Source organism: Malaclemys terrapin, chromosome 2 (genome assembly GCF_027887155.1).
Source record: "Malaclemys terrapin pileata isolate rMalTer1 chromosome 2, rMalTer1.hap1, whole genome shotgun sequence".
Taxonomy (NCBI): domain Eukaryota; kingdom Metazoa; phylum Chordata; order Testudines; family Emydidae; genus Malaclemys; species Malaclemys terrapin.
In genome coordinates, this window is record NC_071506.1 from 132007680 (window position 1) to 132030413 (window position 22734).

The 22734-nt window shown below is 47.7% G+C and overlaps 1 protein-coding gene across 1 annotated transcript; it reads left to right on the forward strand.

Moving 5' to 3' along the window:
• Window positions 1-2090: 2090 nt before the first annotated feature.
• On the forward strand, window positions 2091-18614 carry FGF17 (fibroblast growth factor 17). Its single transcript, XM_054019784.1, has 5 exons — window positions 2091-2137; window positions 2285-2321; window positions 10845-11022; window positions 16326-16432; window positions 18318-18614. Exons 1-5 carry the CDS (start codon window positions 2103-2105, stop codon window positions 18612-18614), a joined length of 654 nt encoding a protein of 217 aa, XP_053875759.1. The 5' UTR covers window positions 2091-2102.
• The last annotated feature ends 4120 nt before the right edge of the window (window positions 18615-22734 follow it).

A 22734-nucleotide genomic window follows, 5' to 3' on the forward strand; every position in this document is an offset into this window, starting at 1 on the left:
AACTGGGGGGCACTGTGTGATTGGGGGTATGCTGTAGAGTTTCTGAGTTGAATGGGGGTGCAGCTACTCCTCCTGAGACTTTCAGAGCAGGAGATGGCCTGGTCTAAAGGGGTGTTTTAGTTCCAATCTCAGTCCTGGATTTGAGCTCCTTTTATGGGAGCTTTTGTAGCGCTGCGCTCCTTCCTAGGTCCCTCTCAGCACTGCCTGAGTGTGGCAAAACCCCAGGCCAGCACCTGGGCTCAGTAGCGTGGGCAGAGAGCATTCAGAGGGAGACAACCGAATTCCAGTGGCAGAGGGCCTGGGCAGGCGCTGGCTTGGTTTCCTAGATTGTCCCCCCTTCTGCTATGATCTCTGCTTCCAGAACACGCCACTTACGCCAGCCACGCATTGGCAGCTCAGTGCCTCCACCCCCCCGCCTCCACATTCCAGGGGAGCGGAAAGTGTCCGTGGCCGGGGGTTGAGTGGGGGCAGCAAGGACTCCCAGGGAGGGAGTGTGGAGAGAAGGGAGTTCACCTTTCCCTTGCCAGGCGTACACAGTGGCTTGATTCTCACAATAAATGGCAGGCGGCCACTGACTTGGCCTGGTGCAGTGATACCAAATGGACACACTGTATCAAACCCCATCGCCTCTGGAGAACGCTGCTCTGGACACAGATAAACAAAGTATTGGCTATTGGCCCACATCCGTCTGCTGTCAGCCTCCTCCCCATGTAGGTTTTAGCCTGACTTCTACTGAGAAGTGCCAGGGTTCTTCTTTGGCACATCCCCAGGGCCAGGGTGGGAGAGTGCCCAAGGTCACCTGTGGTTGGGAGCATGTTGGGCCACTAGCTAGAGCTGCAAGCTAGCCCATCACCTCCCACTGCAAGGAATCAGGGAACCTGCGACCCCCTCTGCAGTGGGTTGCTAGCCATTCATCTGAGCAAGGGGAGGCACAAACCTCCTGGGGCATCACTGCATGCAGGCTGGGAGGGGAGTAACTGTGTTCTTTCCCCCGCAAGACATAAGTCACCAGCCACCTGATGCTATTGTATGATGCTGGCCAAAAAGTCCCCCTTGTCCCCAGCTCTCACGCTCTGCGCCCCGGCTGAGCTGCTGAACTCCAGTGCTTGTGGCTTTCCCGCACAGATGCCCCAATGCTGTAAGTTAAAAGAAGCAGGTAGCCACTACCACAGGCGCATACCCCTCCTATGCCAGGTGTGTGCTGCTGGGAGTGGGGGATCAGATGAGTCAGTCACCCTCTCCCCACTTCTGTTAATTGAGGTTGGTTTCTCCAACTTGGGGACACAACAAGCCGCTCTGCCAAGCTGCCTCCCCCACCCCCTTTCTCCTCCCTCACAGGCTCCTGCTAGGTAAGGTTCCTCCTTCCTTCTCCAGCTGCTGAATGACTTGCAGGGAAGCCAGAAGGGAAGGTTCTGCCCCTGTCTGCAGAGACTCTTCCAAGCTTTCAGGGCTGACACATGGGAAGTGCTAGCAATAGCCTGCAAGCAAGCCCCTGCTCCCTCGCGTAATCTCTCTGTTGGATCCAAGCTTGGAATTTACTGGAGCCTGAGCCTCTGAAGTGTCTTCTCCTCCCCAGATGGGAGCACCTTGCCTTGAGCCACCTTCCCATGTAGGAGGACGCAGCTACCAGGCTGCAGGAGGGATGCAACCCAGTGAATAAACTGAGGAAAGCAGCAAGTTTCTATTTTGGGGAAGGGTGGGGTGGGGAGGAAAGGGGAAATGGATGAAACAAACTTGGATGCTATGAAGGTTCTTGAAGCACGGCAAGGACCCTGGTAAAGATTAAAAAAGAAAGGAAGGAAGAAGACGGATGCGCTGCTCCAGCCATCTCCATGCACTCTATCAATTTTTGTTCCAGGCACTTTATGATCACATGTGGTCTTAAAGGTGCAAGAAGTGGGGTTGTTTTTTTCTGACATCTCCTTTCCTGCTGTTACTGGGGGTTTCAAACTAAAAAGGAGGGGACACTGCTCCTTAGCTTCACCCCCAGGAATGTGCCAGCTTTAAGAGATCTTTGCAGCTTTGGGAGAGTTTGAGAGCACTCAGCTGATTTAGTTCATTTTATGTATTTATCTCTTTTTTTTTTTCTTTTGGCAAGCGACATGCAGCAGTACGTCAGCCTCCAAAACCTTTCCATGTAAGCGCTTTCTTCTTTCCTCACAGCTAGCTTTGTTCCAATTATTTGCAACAAGGTTTAATCAATAGTGTATTAGTAGTAGACAGAATAACCCCCAAACAAAACCCTGTGTATTTTTTTCTCTCTCTCTTTTGTTTCCAAATACAGATGTTTCCAGCTCTTAATGCTCTCCTGTCAAACCCAGGTACGTTTGCAACAGACTGTCTGTTTTACTAACCAGCCCCCCCCCCCCCCCCCTTCCAAGTGCAAAAAGTCAGGTTACATTTTTTTCGATTTACTTGTGGAGTTCTTTCTTTGCAACAAAACCAAATTGTTTAAAGACACCGGGCTGCAATAGCATTCAAACCCAAAGTGCCCAAAGCTCTTTTGGAAACCAGAGTAATTGCTTTTTTTTCCCTGTGGTGCACTGCTTTAATCCTAAAGGTGGCATGTATCAGTTTGTGTGGTGCTTGAAAATAAATTGGCTAATGTTGTACTCTCAACCAAAATCAAAATGTTACCTGTGCATTCTGTTTTGCTAATGCTGACAATATTGATTTATTTTTATTAAAGTTATTAAACATAGCACAGTTTTAAAAGTTAAGGAGCTCTCTCTCTTGCAAATACCTATGCACATGGGTAACTTTACTCACATGAGTAAACCTAAGGGGTAGATTCTAATCACAGACCAGCATCGCTCAGGAGTAACTGTACTGACAGTGCAGTTGCACTGGCCTGAGAGCAGAATCTTGCCCAAGGAACTCAAATGGCACTACTCAGGTGAGTAAAATTACTTATGTGCATGTTTGAAGGTTCAGGACCAATTGTAGGACTGGATAATCATGAAGGTAAGACTAATTATTTTAACTGTTTCAGAAATGAAATTGTGTCTATCTAGAAGTAGATGTAATAGACAATTACGGTCAATGGGATTGCTCCTGTGTGTAACTGCTCACGGGATTGGGCCTTACCCCTAGATAACGGGTACATTGTGCTGTATAGGAACCCGGTATATTTCGTTAGAATACTGCTCATTGAGGGGAAATGCTCCAGTCCAGAAATATACAAAGTTGAGATTTTTGGGACCTGAGTCTCCTCTCACACCAGTTTCATACCAGTGTGACTCCATCAGGCCAGATCTGCAGCTGGTGTAAATCAGCATTGATTTCAGTGGCGCTATTCCAGTTTACACCAGCTGGGGATCTGTCCCAATCACTTCAATGGAGTTTCTTCTGATTTACACCAGCATGGTATGTGAGAGCAGAATCAGGCCCGTTGGTTTTAAATCCAAAGTCAGAGCAGCTTGCCATGGCTTGGGGTTTAACCCCCCCACCCCCCATTCCTTTTAAAGATGCAGTGTCCCTTTTTGTGATCTCAATAAAAGCCAGGGCTATTAAAAGGCACTGTTCCATACCAGCACCCTCTCAGCTAGGCTCCAAACCGTTTTAACAGGCCATCCTTGGATTCCTTAACATGCACTCCGGACCTTTTTAAGGTAAATGCCTTTGAAAACAAGAGGGGAATGGAGGTGCCTTTGATGGGGACAGAAACACCCCCAAAGCCTCTAAAGCGAATCCTTGCCGGAAGTGAGACCCTAGACCCTTCCCCACCCCACCCCCCAAAACACACACACACACACACACAAAGGCTCAGGGATGCAGCGTGTTGTGGAGCAGAAATTAGCACAATGGTGTTGGGCCTGGTTTTATTGCCCCCTTGGGGGCGGGGGGCTCATTTGATGGCACTGTGAAAGGTGGTGTGGGGCTTTCCCTTGAACTGCTTGCCTTTCCCCCACTGAGGGTGTATGGCAGGCGGGGCGAGAGGGGGGGCAAGCTGGCAAAGGCCAGAGCCATGCTTGAGCTCCTGTGTGATGAGCAGCTGTCTCTGGGACCGCTGATCACCAGTTCCTTTGGCAGCAGCAAGGGGTCGATCCCCCCCAGCGGCCACACTAAAGACCTGTGAAGATTCCACATAGATAATGTTTGCTGTGATCTTTGCTAGACCCTCTCTGTCCTCCTTTGTGAGGGAGGTGGGGAAGAGGTGGGGGGGGGGGAAGAGAGAGAGAGAGAGAGAGAGGGGTTTTGCTCTGTGATCTGAAATGAGCGGAGGCTGCTGAATGCTGAAGGAAAAGGTGGGAAAGATCACTCAAGGGGAGAATGAAGCAGAGCCAAAATAAATAAATAAATAAATAAATAAATGCAAGAGGATTTTGGATGAATTAAAAGGAAGCAGCTCCAGGAACTCACGGAGTGGGGATTTCTACCTGGCTTCATCCCTGCATTCATTCCTCCCCCAGAGGAATGCACAAGTCCCCCGTTGTCAGGGTTCACAGGTCCAACATGATGCTATGAGTCCTGATGGATGGGGACAGACAGCGGACGGTCTAGAAAGAGCCCCTATGGAGCTCAGTTGAGTTGAGACCCAGCTGAATTGAGGCGGGGAGGTGGGGGGGAGGGCGCAGGAGAGCCCTGCTCCAGAAGCCAACCTGAGTTAAAAGGAGACAATTGCCCTCTTTGCCAAAGGGTCTGGTCCTGGGAGGTACTGAGTGCCTGAGACCCCCATAGAAGTTTACAGGATCTGTGAGTGCTCGGCCCCTGGGCAGGACTAAGCCATTCACCTGATCACGGCCGTGCAACACAAAACTCTTCAGAAGTGACTCTGGGTGCCCTGCTTGGGAAACCTTAAAGGCTTCTGATTTCCAGACCGTGCTGAGCACCCATCATCTGAAAATCAAAGCCCTTTAAAGTGTCTCACGTTGCGCACTGAAAAATGGAGGCATCCAACATCACTAGTCTCTTCTTAGACTCTGTTGGTCTCATCCTACAGAGGGCTCGTTGGGCCACCCTCATTCATGCTGGTGAGCACTCACACAAGCACTCATGGACGTCAGTGAGGCTGCTCGTCTAAAGGTGCACAAGTATGAGTTAGTGTTGTACAATCGAGTCCATTGTGAAGGTCCTGCCTTTTGTGCCTCACCGTAAATATAATAGTCACACTTTAAGGGTCCATTCAGAAATGGTTTATAAAGGATTAATACATAATTAACAGCTGTTACAAGCATGTACAGAGCAGCCTACAGCATTGATGTTTATAAGCACATCAGTAGAAAGTGTTATAGACGGTTGTAAGCCATGGTTATAAGCAACCTGTCATCCTGTTGGACTCTGAAAAACCATTTATTAAAGCATCTATTAACCATCTATTAACTATTTATAACTAGAACCCTGATAGAAAGTGTGAGCATAATATAAAATAATAGAGGATAGCTCCCACTTATGGCCAGATTTGCAAAACTGCTCAGCACGTAATGGAATCTGAGCTTTTTGGAAAATCTGGGCCTGATGGTGCGTTCTGAGCCTGTCTGAAAAATCTGGTAATAATGTCACAAGTAGGTCTACGAAACATACCCTAGCGTGCGGATTTACTGTAGAGAAGCTATTAATACAGGGAGAGCCAATCTGTGCTTAAGTTACCAGTTTTTATTTTATTTATTATGTGTAGTACTGTGGGAGACCTGGTCACAAACCAGAACCCCATTGCTGCCTTTCCTTTTACAGCAAGAAGTTCTGAGCCAGCCCAGTGGCACATGTCACTGCTCTGTGAATGTGTCTGATGAGCTGAAGTTGGTGTTGTAGATAATCTCTGACCAGCACTCAGATTCCCAGAGAAATTTGGGGCAGATTAAAGTGGTCCATAGACAGGGCCTGATCCTGCTTCACCTGAAGTCAATGGCAAAATGCTCAGTGACCGGAATGGGAGCAGGGTTGCACACTATTTAGCAATAGGTCTTTAAGATCTCAGTTCTGCCATGGTAATAGCTGGGTGAAATCCTGGCCCCACTGAAGTCAGCTGGGGTAAATCACTGGTGTTCCATTGAAGGCAAGGGAGCAACTTTACACAGCTGAGGATGGATTTACTTATGTGACACGCACAAGCTAAAGAGCTACATTCTAGCTGAGATTTTTAAAGATGGCTAAGCGACGTGGACTACAGCGGTTTCAAAAATCCAAGTGTTTCAATATTTTTGTCCTAATTTTCCTCACAGAAATATTTTGGTTTTCAAGTAACAACAAAAAGATTTTGTCCAGCTTTCGATGACTAGTGTTGGTAATTTTTTCTGCTGTTGGTAAAAAGTTCAGGTTTTGAAAACTCTATTCTGAAAAATTTTGCTGCAATCAAAACAAAAAAAAACCATTTTTTAAATCAAAAACTGAATATTTTTACAAAAAAGTATTTTTCAGTTTCTATGTTTTAAAATGAAAAATTCAGTCATTTTGACCAAACTAAAATGTTTCCACAAACATTTGTATTTTGGTCGAAAAGCTATTTCTTACTCCCTCCCCCCCCCAAAGTTTAAATTTAAAAAAATTCGACCACCGGAATGGCGTGGCCAAATCTCTTAAGGAGCTTTGAAAATCTCAGTCTTAGCTCTTAAAATCAGGGCTTCCTACTCCACTTGCATAGAGATTAAATGAAGCCTTCTCATACCAATAAAATGCATAGTTAAAGACATTGATTGAAGTTTAACTGCTCCGTGATAGCTCTGTATCGTCATAGGGATTGAGGATTATCAGCATTGTAGTCAACCAGCATGTCTGTAGTAATTAGCTGGTATTTACCATACAATAACTCTTCTGTTGGGGAGCATGTGTTTCTGCTAGGGCATTAGCATAAGTCACAAAGCCTGTTTGGGTACAATACACACTTTATTTAGTAGCCTTTCGGAGTGCGCTGAACCACTCCAGGCTGATTCTGCTGTCAGTTACGCTGGTGTAAATCAGGAGTAATGCCATTGAAGTTAATGGAGTTATGCCAGTGTAAATCTGAAAGGCTGAGCTCTAGATTCTGCTCTTACATCATCAGAATCTATAGTAGCTCCTGGCCAGTGGGGAGCAGAATTTGGCCCTTTTCTTTTAGTGTATCTTTGAGGAGGAGAGGGGGGAATTCGGTCAATATACTTTGACACACATGCATGTTGGGAGGGTTACAGCACATAATGGTTGCACATAGATCCACTAACACATCAGTCTTCTTTGGTTTCCTGCATTGGTAGAAAGATTTGGTTTGTTGTCATGTTTGTTAAAGTTTAGGAAACTTTCAAGGCATTTCAGGCCTGGTTTGGAGCAAACTCGGGCCGGTGTATGGCATTGAGTATCAGAGGGGTAGCCGTGTTAGTCTGAATCTGTAAAAAGCAAGAATTAGTACCCACTGTTGCTTTTGTATGGCATTGAGTTGATCCTGTTTGAAACACGCAGCAGCCTCCTGTTGTTTGAACAGGAGACCAATGGTTTCGACCCAAGTTTCCTGTTGAGCTTTGTGGTCCTGATACTGAAAGTCAGGGCATCTGGTCACCCTACTAGTTGCTCCTCACACATACATGGAGCTTCCAGCTCTGAGCCCCCACTGTGGGTTCAACACTTGAGTTCATGTACATGTACCAGAGTGGGATTCTGTCCATCGTTAGCTGAGTCAAAGAGTAGAATGACCTTCCCAAGAGTAACCTACCATTTGCTACTGGTGAGTCACTGTGCATTAGGAACCATATTCAGTTCTCAGTTCCACTCAGCCTGTCTCATGGCTGGCAGGGAAGGGCGGAAGCAGGGGTGTTTACTGTTTAGCTGTTTTACCATACTGTGATTTGTAGGGGCTGGCTAAGAAAGAGCCCCCTTCCCCTATATACGAGAGAGAGCCTGTCTCACTCAGGGTAGTGTAGGTTTTGTTTTTAGCCTGGGTTTCGAAGCCTTGATGTTCTTTAGCATTTCTGTCCCTCCCAGCCGGTGGTTCTTGTGAACAATTATATGACATGATTGCTTATGATAGGGGCAGGACTCAGGGACCTGGGGCTCACTTCCGGTTTATGTCTTATGTTCCTAAAAGTTCATGCTTCAGGGTTTCAGCCAGCTGCCTGCAGGGGTCAGGAAGGGATTTCCCCCTCCCAATTCTTTCTGTTTTTTTTTTTTTTATTGTTAATCTCCTTCCTCTGTAGCATCAGGGATGGCCACAGCTGGAGATGGGACAGTAGACGGGAGGACCAGGGCTCTGAGATGGCACCGAGCATTCTCTCTCCCAGGTGCTTGGCTGGCTGGTTCTTACTCACATGCTCACTGATTGCCAGATGTGAGGTCCGGAAGGAAGATTGGCAGTGACCTCGGGCAGGGGCATTTGCCTTCCTCTTCAGCATGCGGGTGCAGGTCCCTTACCAGGGTTATCTGGGTCTCTCTCACTTAACCATTTCCCTCCATCAGACACTGGTGCACCTCGATCCCTCCTGTTCTCTGCCTGTGGCACATCACAGTCTAGTCTCCGGCGGGCTGTCATACTTTGGTCGAGTTTCAGTTGTTGGGTTTAGTGTGCTGGTGCTGGGTGGTGCTGGTGGCCTGCGATATACAGGATGTCAAACTAGATAGTCTTGTCGTCTCTTCTGGCCTTAAACTCTTTGACCCTAGGTCATCAGTGGCTCAAACAACAGGCAGTAATACTATTGGTCCTTCGCTCTCTGAGACTCTGCTATAACATCTGCTTTGGGATCCTGGAGGCACCTGGGAGGCTCTGGGTTGCACTGTGGTTCCGGGGACAGCTGGGAGGTTCTATGTTGCAATAGGATCCAGGGAGCAGCTGGGAGGCTCTGGTTGCACTGGGGTTCTGGAACCTAGAGCCAGCAGTGGTTTGCCCTTCGCTTCTGGCATGAGCGTTGGCACCCCTCAGCAACAGTTTCAGAGTAACAGCCGTGTTAGTCTGTATCCGCAAAAAGAAGAACAGGAGTACTTGTGGCACCTTAGAGACTAACAAATTTATTAGAGCATAAGCTTTCGTGGACTACAGCCCACTTCTTCGGATGGTGGTGCCAGCACATCAGCAGGCCCCTCTAATTCAGGTTTGGCTAACGTGGATCCGGAGTGTTGGCCATAGACTTTGAGTGCTACAGCTGACTTGCCATTCGCTGATTTCCAGCCCCTCTTTTCTAGTATTTGTCACTATTGAGGATGAGCCTGGCTCCCAGCAAGGGTCCTGAGGCACGTAGAGAAATGTGTGAGACATGCAGCAACAGGCTTTGTGTGCTGATGGCACAGTGAGGTTGTGGAAGTAGCGTTCTCTGTGACACATGCCTGCAGTTTGCATGGGCATGATCTTCCAGGAAGACCCTCGAATACGCATTACTCTCGGGTCTTTGCTGTCAGGGCCCCCGACAATACAGCAGGGACAGGACAACCCAATCCTTTATTCTATGATCACAGTCATGATAACTTCATAGGGCCGTGGAGGACTCATTCTTTGGGAAGATTTCAGCTTCTTTCCCACGGTCCATATTTTGCTCTTGTTCTGTTGTTACTAACGACAATGAGAATCGGGGGAGGGGGGAGAGAGAAAGGGGGACACCTTTACTACTTCATCTGTTCTACTTTCTCCCCAGCTCCGCTAACAAGTCCTGGGTTTGAAGAATCACATTCACAAGGTGGCCAGATGCCAGGATGATGGAATAGATAGAGATTTAGATTGGAAGCTCTTTAGGGCAGGGATTGTCTTTTTGTTCAATGTTGGTACAGCACCTAGCACAATGGGGTCCTGCTCCAGGACTGGGGTTCCTATGTGCTACAATAATACAAGTAAATAAATAAATAAATAAATAATAGAGTTATAGTGGACATATGGATGATGGTTATATATGGAAGATAGAAGGTTATATTAGATAAGCAGATATTTATATCTGATAGAGAGTAATATTACATATAACATATGGAGAGACTGCCGAACCAGTAGAGAGAGGGTTATAGTGGATGGATGGATGGATATATTTCTAGAGAGAGAGAGAGAGAGAGAGAGAATCGTCTTCCCTTTAGCAATCAATTTTGCTGTCCCAGAGGACTAGGACTTTGTGGGTAATAGGAGACTATGACTCGTAACAATCCCAAGTAACAAAGAAATAAGAGAAACAGGATGGGTCTCTGAGTTTCCAGGAGACGTGGGTGGGTCTTGGTTAGGTAGGTATGTTACTAGAGAAAGGCACCAGATTATCCCTTCTTAGAAGGTAGCCATCTGTGTATCCCCAGAAAAGGAGCAGGATGGGGAGCAGCAGTGCAAATTTTTACATACACACACAGCCTCTCATCCCTTGATCCACCCACCCACCCTCTCACCCCTTGATCCAGGACCTCTACTAGTCTGAGGGGAGCTGGTCTCCAAGCCCCATTCAGTCCTCTGTTGAGCCTGCCAGCTAGTTGCATCTGTGGTGGCAGGTGTTATGGGCACTGGACTGAGACTCATCTCACCTAGGCCAGCTAACGGCCATCAGGCAGCAATGGCTTTGGTCACTGTCTATTTGGAATGGAGATGAAAAGCTCCATATCCCATCTCTGCCCCCCAGGATTTCCTGGAATCTAAAATGTATACACAAGTTTGCATGAAATGCAATGAAACTGCATGAGGACTCCGGCCTGGGATGCCTCTAATTTCAAGCTAGGTTCCATCACGTATGTGACCTCCTCTCCAGAGTACCAAGCTCCATCCCTTGTCCTCTAGGTCTCCTGACCAGGACGTCCCTTTGTTGGTTCCTGACTATATCCCAGCCACCTCCTTGGCATGCTCCTCAGGGTCTCAGACCCCATCCCACCACCCTGCATGAGCTCTCCTGCCCAGGATGGCCCAGTGATGGCTCCCGACTCCATATCCTCGCCATGTCTGTGGGGCTGTCCCAAACAAATTGATTTTATTTTTCCCTTTGTAAACAAAGGGGGAGAATCAACCGTCTCCTAATTTTAACCAGTACGTGAGGGACCAGGGCGCCATGACAGACCAGCTGAGCCGAAGGCAGATCAGGGAGTACCAGCTCTACAGCCGGACCAGTGGCAAGCATGTCCAGGTGAACGGCAAAAGGATCACCGCCACGGCAGAGGATGGCAACAAATTCGGTAAGGAGCTAGAGATGCCCCCATCCCGCCAGATCATATGGCCAGATCTCAACCATCTGTGATGGAAAGAGACCAGCTGGTGGGGAATGCACTTTAATTCTGAGCGATTACCATGTGGCTATATCAGCCACATCTGGAAATGGTTGTCGGCCCTGCAGAGATTTCACATCTGGAACCTGGTCAGAGAGGCCAGTGCCAACACAGGGATGAGTCACACTGCTTGGGTTAGATTGTGAACTCCTTGGGGCACGGACCGCCTCTTTGTTCTATGCCTGTGCGGCATGTAGGACACCGGGGCTTTGATCCATATCTGGGGCTCCTAGGTGCTATCACAATAGGGGACTATACACCTGCTGGGTTCTATTACCAGCTCAGGGAAGGGAATGGGATTTAGTGTTTAAGAGCAGGGTTGGGCTGGGCATTAGGACTGTTCCCAGTTCAGGAAGGGAATGAGACCTAGTGTCTAAAACAGGGATGCCCGGAGTCGTGACTCCCAGGTTTTAGTCCCACCATTGCCTGTGAATCACTGTGCCACATCCCTGCTCCATGCCTCAGTTTCTCTGTCTGTAAAGCAGGGATAATGGTACTGCCCCCATCCCTGGGAGTGCTTTGAGACACTTGACTGAGACAGATAACTAGCATCCCTGGTACGGGGTAAGAAGGGTCACAAGGGTTGCTTTCATATATATCCTCAAGGAAGAGACAGAGACCAGGAGACTTTCCAGTTTCATAGCCACAGCTTCACTGACAATGCAACCAGCTGAAGACTGGTATGTATTAGAAACCGAAAGACGACTTCCTGGCAATTGAGAATATCAAGGAACCTATGGCTAGCATTTTAAAAGGTATTCTGGTCTAATATACAAAACAGGCTTGCTAAAGCCATTCCAGTCCATCCCTAGCATGTTTGGGACTGAATTGCTGGGTGAAATCTTGACCCCATTGTAGTCAAGTGTCCCTTTGACTTGAGGATTTCATCTTTCATGTGAGAATCCAGCAAAATGTATGGATTGTTGTTTATATTTCCCTGTGTGGAAATCTCTCTCGTAAAGGCAAAGTCCTGACTATCATCAGAGACTATGATGCTTCAAACGTACAATGGCTTGTTATGGTAACAATCCAGCACTACTTTAGGGACAATAGTCCCAGATTCTCCTAGGGTGAAGTTACATGCAACTCTTGTTCAATTTATATTCTGATCAGTTTATTTGTGGGTTAAACCTAAATCTGATCTGAAAGTCATGGCTCTGAGATCTTGTTTGGACTTCAGTTATGCACATGCTGGCAACTGGAAGATTAATACATTGTCTTCAACTACCAGCTTAAATCAAAGAGAAAAGCTTTAACTGGATTTAAAAATACACCTAGGTCCTGCTCCCTTCCACTTCAGTGGGAGCAGGAATCAGACCATATTGATAGTCTGTTAGAATACAAAATAGGATGGTTACAGTTTGTTCTGAACATCAAATGAAGATTTAAAGATTCAGGGTTACAAAAAGTACCTAGCAGGTCCATTTGTTTGGGGGTTTTTTAAATTATTTTAAGGATTGACAGAGATATTAATGGTTTTCAAAGGATGTTTTTTCAAAAGCCAGCAGATAAAAAGAACACTCCAAAGCATAATGATTAAAACTTATTCCAGAAGGGGGAATTCTTCTGTTTATTGAGGAATTGTTCAAGATCAGTTAAACATGACAATAAGGCTTGATCAAAAAGCTGGTGGCAGGACAGCTGTAGCCAAATCAAGGAGAGGTGCTAAAAACAATTGTTCCATTTGATTGAAACGGTCTCATTATAAACAAAAAGGTGAATGTTTTCCCCCTGGAGAGCAGCGGATAAGAGAATTTGCAATGAAACCTTGGTGTGAGCTTCCGATGGATCTTATGCACCATGTGCCAATTTCTGCACTTGCTTAGGAATCAGTCCAACTCCTGTTAAAGTCAGTGGCCCATTAGCTCCTCTAGGAGCTGGATTGTGGTCTTTATACCTGGAGCCAACACCACTTAAGTCAAGGGAGTTTCATCCATGTAACTGAGAGCAGGATTCGGTCCATACTCCCCATCATCCAAGCAAAACTATGGCTCCCCTAATTCGCTTGATTGAGCAGCTGTAACAGGCAGGCTAGCGCTAGGAGGCAGGCATAATGTTTTGCTGCATTAGAATTAGATTCTGTTACTCATCCAAGTGTGGATAGAGGCTTTTCCTTAGAGGTTGTAACCAGAGACGGGCTAACGGCGCAAAAATTTAGATTAGGATTTTGACCCCTCTTAAGGGCAGGGGCGTTCAGAGGGGGAGATTTTGGCTAGGGACCCCATCAGTAATTGGAACAAATAGAGAATTGGTCATAGGGACATAGGACGGGAAGGGACCTCATGGGTCATCCCATGCCATTCCATTGTATAATCCTATTCATAAATGTATCAAGCTCCAACCCAGTTAGGTTCCTGACCCTGACTACTCCTGTTGGGAGGCTGGTCCAGAACCTCACTCCTCTGATTAGAAACCTGCTAATTTCCAGCCTGAATTTATTCGTGGCCAGTTGATCCCCATGGTTGTTCTGCCCATGTGGATTTTACATGGGAAGGGGGATGAAAGCCAAGATCCCTGAATACAAAACTGGTGGGTCCCAGAACCTAAGAGATCTAGTTGTTTTATCACTTAACTGGGCCATGTTCACTGTCCTGCACATCTCTAACGGTACAGTTCCCATCACTGTAACCCATACCTGGAGGGAAAGGCACCTGCAAAGGCAAGCAGCACAACTGAGTTTTTATGGCTAGGGACAATAGTCTGGGGTTTTCTTAGGCTGAAATTCACCCCTCTGCAGAGGGCCTAACCCTGAAACTATGCACCGCTTGAGTCCCACTTAAGACCCTTTTTGAGGGTCTAAGTGCAGTGTGCCCACCCCTCAAGCATTTGTAAATAATTCCCACCCCCAAAGGGTTCAAAAATTAAAAAAGCATCCCAAATTTTGGAGGGTGGTGCTTCTCGGGCCCTCCAAAAATAATGAGATTGGCTTAAAAATCATGTTTGTTTGTTTGTTTTTTTAAATATTTCTGAGGCTTTAGGATGCACACAGGTCATGTTTTCAAGCTTTTCCCTATAGCCAGGAGGGCTAGAATTTTTTTTTTTTTTTAAATGAAAAGCTGAGAGTCTCATCTTGCAAGTTAATCCTTATACAGCACCTGGCACAAAGGGTTCCGCTCCATGACTGGAGCTCCTAAGCACTACAGTAATACTACTACTAAGTGGTACATAGGCTTATTCTGGCCCTCTGTACAGGGCTGAATTTCAACATTATGTTTTGCAGAAGCTGAAGCTCTCCTGCAGTAAATTATACTTGCTCACTGGCTATTTTGCTACTGAAATCTGCTATTCCCCATTGCTCTGGCATTAGGCTTTAGAAATTGTCATGTGTTAAAGAATCCCAAAGATGCCCCTGAATTTCCTTAATAAAAATACTTAATTTCTATTAAAAAAAGAAAGGCTGTTCTAAGCAGCCTGGAAGTGAAAATAGCTCAACTCACCAGCTCCAGGTACTACTGCCTTGCATATTCCAGATCTTTCTCCAGATTAATTAAACAAACACAGAGGCAGGCTATCGTTAATTAAACACAGGTGCAGGCTAGATCCTTGGTTGCAAGATATAGGTATTTTTGTCTGTTCACAGAGGGTTCTAGGCCTTAGGAACACATCAGACCCCAGGTGTTCTAATTAAAGAATGTGGAATGGACTCAAAGACAATTAACCCTTGACTGACTGGTCAAGAGACTAACACAGCAAAACACATACAGTGTGCAATGGTAATAATACTGTGCATAGTCCCATGCTTTGTGCAACTTTAACCTTTTCTTTACTGTGTGTTTTGATGATATCGAATACTGGCAGTGGCCATTTTTCATCACATGCCCATGTGAAGGGTTTGTTCATTGTTACCTGGGACAAAAGCAGAATTGCTTAATTGTAATATTATAATTACTGTTACTTCTGTCCTTGCCCCTAACAGCTTACACTATAGCACACAACGGGTGGGAAGGGAAATAGAGAAAGAAGTTACTTGCCCAAAGACATACACTTGGGCCAGGAGTTGACCCTGGATCCCCAACTCCTAAGCCAATACCTTAGCCACTAGACTGTGCTGCTTCTTGTAAATAGGTATCTCCTTTATTTCCTGATTTGATCAAAGCAGCAGCCCTGGCTGCAGACTTGGCTTTCACCCTGTCCTCATAGATCAGTGATTCTCAAACTTTTGTACTGGGACCCCTTTCACACAGCAATCCTCTGTGTGCGACCTTCCCCCTCCTCCCCCCCCCCATATAAATTAAAAACACTTTTTTACATATTTAACCCCCTTATAAGTGCTGGAGGCAAAGCAGGTTTTGGGATGGAGGTTGACAGCTCGCAACCCCCCCATAACCTTGTGACCCCCTGAGGGGTCCCGACCCCCAGTTTGAGAACCCCTCTCATAGATCCTTGAGGTAAGTGGGCAAGTTATCTGTGCTGGGTATGTGCTTCCATTTGCTTCTCAGATGAAAGGGGTGGTGGATTGCTGGAGACGTAAGGACAGAACTGCAAACCAAAGGCTTAGATACTCCAGCCATCCCCTCTGGCAGCTTTCCTGCTGGGTTACTCTCTAATTCCTATTTCTGTATCACAGCCCCATTAGCTGGGGAGTGGAAAGCACCATGTGCTGTGACCATTCAATGAGATTTGTCCCCACATCCCCCCTCTGAGGCTGGGCACTGCTGTTATACTCCTGGTACAATGGGGACCTGAGGCACACAGCAAGTGAGGGTGTGCCTACACTTTGACACTAATCTCCAGCTCAAGGAGACCTACGTGCCCTAGCTGCATGCCTGTTGTTTGAGAGGTGTGCAAATGCAGAGCTGTTAGCCCCTCCACTGCAGCAGCTAAACTTTATTGTTAGCATGCACCCTGAGGTCCATCTCCTTCAGCTGGGAATCCTACTGCAGCTCCAAGTGTAGATGTGCCCTGTGTATCTTGCCCAACGTCACCTGGGGAGTTTCTGGTAGGGCAAAGAAGTACTAGCCAGGTGCCCTAACCACTGGGTTATCTGTCCTCTAGAGCCGAGATCATATAACTGCTGGTAGCGCAGTCTGTATGTGCCGTTTGGTGGCATTTGTTTTTAACGCACTCCCTATGCTCCTCTGGATCTCTGCATGGGCCTGAGCGCACACACTGACCCCCGGCACACAGACTGGCCATCATTCACTCTAGCATTGGTGGAAGGAGCTTTGTTTTGTTTTGTTTTCTCCTTCTCTCTCTTTCTCTCATCCTTGCAGCAAAGCTGATCGTGGAGACAGACACCTTTGGGAGCCGTGTGCGCATCAAAGGAGCCGAGAGCGAGAAATACATCTGCATGAGCAAGAGGGGGAAGCTCATTGGAAAAGTGAGTCACAGCCAGGGGCACCCCCACGCCCCGCCCCACCCCCGGTCAAGGAACATGGCCTTCAAACTTTATAAAGTGTTGGGACGCTGCCAGGGAAAGTGGTGGTGTCTCCATTTCTTGATGTCTTCAGATCAAGATTGGATGCCTTTCTGGATGAGATGCTTTAGCCAAACACAAGTGACTGAGCCCAGTACCTGGGTAATGGGGTGAAATAAATGTGATCTACAAGGGGTCAGACTAGATAATCTAAGGGTCTCTTCTGGCCTCCAATGCCTGAATCTATAACATCTCTCTTCTTTATCGGGATCCATCTCCGAGAAGACAGAACCTGGCAAGCCCCCGCTGCTGTTTTGTAGGAGCTGTATAAAAACAATGGGCTGGAACTTCAGCAGGTGTCAGTCAGAATAGCTCCATTAAAGTCAATGCAGCTAAGCTGGCTCACTCCAGCTGTGCTCTTGCAGTCGCCCTGCAGGCTGTGCCAAGGAAGTGCACTAACAGGCAAGTCATGCTTGGTCCTGCAGGTCTCATCAGTGCTGCAGGAAATCAGCCCTTCCCTGCACACACAGTAGCGCCTCTGCACTGATCCGTAGATGCACGCTGCTCCATTGCTGCCCCATCTGGATGCTTCCTCAGACACTTTTCTTTCCACTTTGGAACAGGTGATTGGAAACTTTAGGCATCAGAGGCCCAGGCACTACCAAGGGTCATTCTCATTCTGCTGGAGACCTGGCTGGCATGGACAGGGCCCTGCTGTGGGGAAGTTCATGCTGCTGGAGTCCTGGTTAGCTCAGATAAGCATTACAGTGAGATAGAAAGACCATAGGGTGCTCTCCCACTGCATCATATTGTCTCCTCGTTAATTGGAAGCTCCTTAAATGAAGGCCCTGGGATTCCATAGCGAGCTACAGGAGGGAGCTTTATTGATGTTCGTGCTATTTCAAGAGAGCCCTGAGTAAACTCTCAAAGCCCTACATCAGCAGGATGGATACTCTGGGTCTGGTTGTTCTTTGATTGTTCCATCATGCTGAGGAGAAAACAGAAGCTCTGCCCTGGGATGATATGTGGAGTGGGAGATTTACCTCAAGTAGCTGTCTGAGCAAAACTGCAAGTCAAAGGGGGACTGAATGACTGATGGGATTGAAAAGGGAGCAGAGGATTGGACACCTCAGAGACATCAGTTCCAGTCCAGCTCTGGCTGGCAGGGGTTATAAGCCATCTCTGGTTGGTGGCCTGGGTGCCCTGAATGAATTGTTCTACATGTCTACTGAAGGTGGGACAAGAAGCAATGGGCTTAATCTGCAGCAGGGGAGATGTAGGTTAGATATTAGGAAAAACTTTCTAACGTAAGGGTAGTTAAGCTCTGGAACAGGTTACCAAGGGAGGTTGTGGAATCCCTGTCATTGGAAGCTTTTAACAGCAGGTCAGAGGAATGGTCTAGGTTTGCTTGGTCCTGCCTCAGATGGGGGCTGGACTGGATGACCTCTCAAGTCCCTTCCAGCCCAATGATTCTATGAATCTGGTGAGTCTTGGTCCAGTTCCCACTGGATCCCAGAAAGCACCCCTCCCCCCCGATTAGCATTATACAGACCCCTTGTTGGGAGCCCCAGAACAGCAGCCAAGGACTGAATGGGACAGAGAGACTGGACTCCCCTCTTACCCATGAGCAGTGGGGTTCCCTGCCTGGCAGAGGCCTGGGAAGCCTGCCCGGCTTTCATGAGGTCTGGCAACCCGGCACCTTCTATTGGCACTAGATCCTCCCAGGCCTTGATTCTGCTCCCACGAAGTCCAATGGCAAAACCAGTGGCCCAGGATCAGACCCAGCCTAACAACACTTAACCCTTTCCCTGCTGGATTAACCCACTCTCTCTCCCTTCCTTCCATCCAGCCCAATGGCAAGAGCAAAGACTGCATCTTCACTGAGATCGTTCTGGAGAACAACTACACAGCCTTCCAGAATGCCCGCCATGAGGGCTGGTACATGGCCTTCACGCGCAAGGGCCGCCCACGGAAAGCCACCAAGAGCCGCCAGAACCAGCGGGAGGCACACTTCATCAAGCGCCTCTACCGCGGCCAGCTGCCCTTCCCCAACAACGCCGAGCGGCAGAAGCAGTTTGAGTTTGTGGGGTCCTCCTCCCCGACGCGCCGGACGAAGCGCACCCGCACCCCGCGGCCCCGCACGTAGGGCCCTGTGTTTTGGATAGTGCCACTCACCCCTGCTGTGCGGAGGGCCGGGCCGTCTGCCCACCCCACACACAGACCCAGACTGCTGCCCCATGCTGTATGTAGGGCCGGGCCATCTGCCTCCCACACACAGATCCACTCTGCTCCCCCATTCCATACCTAGGTCTGTGTGTCACTTGCACGCCCGGTGCCCACCACTACGCCATGCTGCACGTTGCTGTGCGTCCTGCCCTCCAAACACACCCATACCCACGCACACCCATTGCCCCAGCTGTACATAGGACTGTGCCCCCCAGCACCCTGCCACTCCCCATATTTTTTTTTACAAAGATGCTCTATTTTTATACTTTGATTCTCTTAGGCACAAAGAAATATTGACTCAAGGAGCAAGGATCAGGTTTGGGGGGTTATTTTTTGTATATAGATGTAATCCCAGGCAGGATTTCCCTTTGTTCTAGAGCACCCCTGTAACGACCCCCAAGATTCAAACACCCATTGCTTTGCCTGCCCTTCTGTACAGCGACCCCTGCTGGGAGGGAAGCAGACAGCAACTGGTTTTGGAGACTTCTCCTTCTGACCCCGTTCTCAGCATCAAAGGTGCTAACTCCACCCTGACAGCCAAGTTCCTGTGGGACCAATCCTGGCAGCTGGTTGGGATTTTTTATTCCGCTACACGGGCTAAACTCAAAACTTCTTACTGGTGCGATCTTTTAGACTGTGGGACAGTCTCCCCATGTGGACGCAGTGGAACAAGACTGTCAACTGGACTGTAGGGAAGAATCCTGCCTTGGGATAGGGATGAACTAGCCGGAGTTTTTTCTCCAGTGTGCATGGATGTATCTAGCGAACAGACAGCTGATATGCAGGAGACTGTCTGCAAGGGTCCCAGGGCCAACAAATCCAAGTGACTTGGAAGCCTGTAGAGCAGCAGAAGGGTTCAGATCATTCTGCCTTCCCAGAGGGGAGGTAGATGTCTGTCTATGGTACTTAGCTGGCCCCATTACTGTAGCCCCTCACAATCTGTAACATATTTATCCTCGTAACACTCCTGGAAATCAAGGCAGTGCTATTATCCCCTTTGTACAGAGGGGGAACGGAGACACAGAGAGACTAAGGCCTGGTCTATAAGTAAAATTTAGATCGACCCATCTACGTCACTCAGGGGGATGAAAATATTTGCACCCCTGAGCACTGTAGTTAAGCCAATCTAGCCCTCTGTGTAGATGTGGCTAAGTCGGTGGAAGAATTCTTCCATCATCCTAGGAGGTAGATTATCTCGATGGAGGGGAAAAAAAGCACCCAGTAACTGCTGTATAGGCATGCTCACAATGACTTGCCTAAGGTCACACAGGAAAGTTGGAGAAAGACCAGGAAATTGAGCCTAGGTCTTTAGAGTACTGACTTAGCACTCTAACCACTGGGCCATCTTTCCCCTCCTGGTTGGTTATTAGCCAGAGGGAAGAGGGTTCTGGGACTGAGCGGTGGGCGTTCCAGCATGGAAAAGGTTGAGCACCACAGTTGCAGAGGCAAGATCCCAGCACTTGTTTTCAGCTTGTCACAAGCCTCTTTATTTTATTTATTTTATTGTAGGGTTTTGACTTCCCTTCTTCCCTCAGTCAGGGGCTTTCCTTTTGCTTCGAGAGACCAAATTCCCAACCACACGCCTACTTTGGAAGAGAAATAAAATGAGGACACCCCGTTTGACTAGCCAGAGAGCAACCTGGCCTAGTGTCTATGATTCCCTACCAGGTAAAGAGAAACCACTTTTAGGTTTTTTTTTAATACATTCCAATATTTCCTTAAAGAGTCGACTGTTGTTGCTTTAGGCCTAAACATTTAGACTTTGGGTTTGTTTTTTTTTAAACCTGAAATGAATAAAAATTAATGTCTTGGGTGCTTTTTTTATTTCAAGCACAGCATGTTTGGGGGGCTTGTCTGTATGTTTCTTTTGAGATGTAAGTGTTGTTCTGCTGTACTGGATACCCAAATGCAGCAGCAGCAGCAGAGGACCTGTCTAGCTGCACTTCCCAAGTTGAGCAAAGTACAAAGAGTTAAATAAACTGCACATGTGGCAAAACGCAAATGATTTTCCCTCCCCAGTGATTTCAGGCAGAATAATCTTTGGCTCTATTTCTAAAGGGCTGTCTACACAACAGAAGCTGTACACAGGCTAGCCTATCTAAGCTAGCTTTAATCTAGTTAGTATTGGTAACAATATGAAGTCAGCAGAGCGGGCTGGCAAGTCAAGTATGTACCTAACATCTATGCCAGGCTCGCCTCATACTATCAGAGCTGATGCCCACACTGTGCTGTCTTCACTGCTACTGTTACCCACACTAACTGGATTCAAGCTGGCTCATTAGGCTGGCCCCTGCATCGCTTTTGCTGCGTAGACAGGCCCTAACACAGGCACAGATGTTTGAATTTGTTTAATACCTTAGAATTGTTACCTTGATGGGTATTCCAGTGCCACCCCCAGAGTCCATTGTGCTGGAGGCTGCACAGAGAGATAGTAGGAGACAATCCTTGTGCCAAAGAGCTTAGGGTACCATTTTCAAAAGTGCCTGAGTGACTTGGGAGCCTCAGTCCCATTTTCAAAAGTAACTTAGGCCTTTCGGAGCCTGTGTTGTTTGAAAATTAATGGGACTGAACATAAGAACGGCTGAACTGGGTTAGACCAATGGTCCAACTAGCCCAGTATCCTGTCTTCTGACAGTAGCCAATGGCAAGGGCTTCAGAGGGAATGAACAGAACAGGCAATTATCGAATGATCTGTCCCCTGTCGTCCACTCCCAGCTTCTGGCAGTCAGAGGCTAGGGACACCCCAAGCATGGGGTTGCATCCCTGACCATCTTGGCTAATAGCCATTGACACTGCTAAGTCACTTAGGTGCTTTTGAAAATTTTACCACTACAACCCAAATGGCCAAATCATAAGAAGGGCAGGGTTGGGTGGGGGAGAAACTGAGGCACAGAAAAGTGAAGAGTCTTGTCCAAGGTCACCCTGCACGTCAGCGGCAGAGCTGGCAATAGAAGCCAGATCTCTCTATTCCCACATCTGGCACTATAGCCACTAGCCCACACTGCCTCTTGAGAAGCTAGAACCTGGTTAACTCTATTCGTTAATCAACTAATCCTATCAGTTTTCCAACACCCCTTCCCCCAGTCACTCTCACCCCATTTCTCAGCACGGTTCCAAGCAGAATACCATGGTGAGGTCTTATACTACCAGAGAGGAACAGTGGCTTTGTGATTCGAACTGTTGAGAGGCCTGACTTCTATTCCTGGCTCTCTCCTGGTCTTGCTCTGTGACCTTGGGTGAGCATTTACAGGAGAGGTCATTGATTTGAAGTGCCAAGGGGTGGGGGAAATCTTCCATAGTATGGAGTCCTTAAATCAAGACCAGGGCTCTGATTCTGCTGTCTCTTACACCGGAGCAACTCCGCTGACTTCAGGGGGTTGCTCCTGTCTTATGCCTGTCTAAGGGAGCACAGAGTCAGGCCGTAAAGGGCTCTTTCTAAGATGCACTAGTTTCTCTGCACTGACTGAGTGGAATTTTCTGGCTCATCTTGATGCAGGGACCAGACCGGATGGATCACAGCAGTCCCTTAAAGGGCCTTAAAATCCATAATCTTGAGTCACCGTTGCCTGGTTTCCAGAGGTGCTGAGCACCTGCAACTCCCATTGGAGTGAACAAAGCCCCCTGGTTTAGCTGTGATCAGACACTAGTCCCAGCCTGGCAGAAGAGCATTACACTCTAGCAAGCCGCGCTTGTCAGAAAGAACCACGGAGATTTTTCTACTGTCGCATCCTTGGTTATTTTTATCAGGTTTTCCCCTGATGGACCTAGCATGACTAAGTGGCTGATCACTGAAGTCCCTGGAAAGGCCTCCAAATGGTTTCAACGGGCTCTGGATCAGGCCCCAATAGCAAAGCACTTATAGCGCATGCCTCAAGTTAAGCGTATGCTAAAGTGCCATTGAAGTCGACGAGACTTCAGCCTGTGCTGCAAGTGAAACTTGTGCTTTGTTGTGCATGGACAATAAAGCCCCAGCTCCCAGACTCATGTGATCACACCATGTTGGGGGTTTTAAGTAAATATCTAACTTTTGTAGCTGTGGA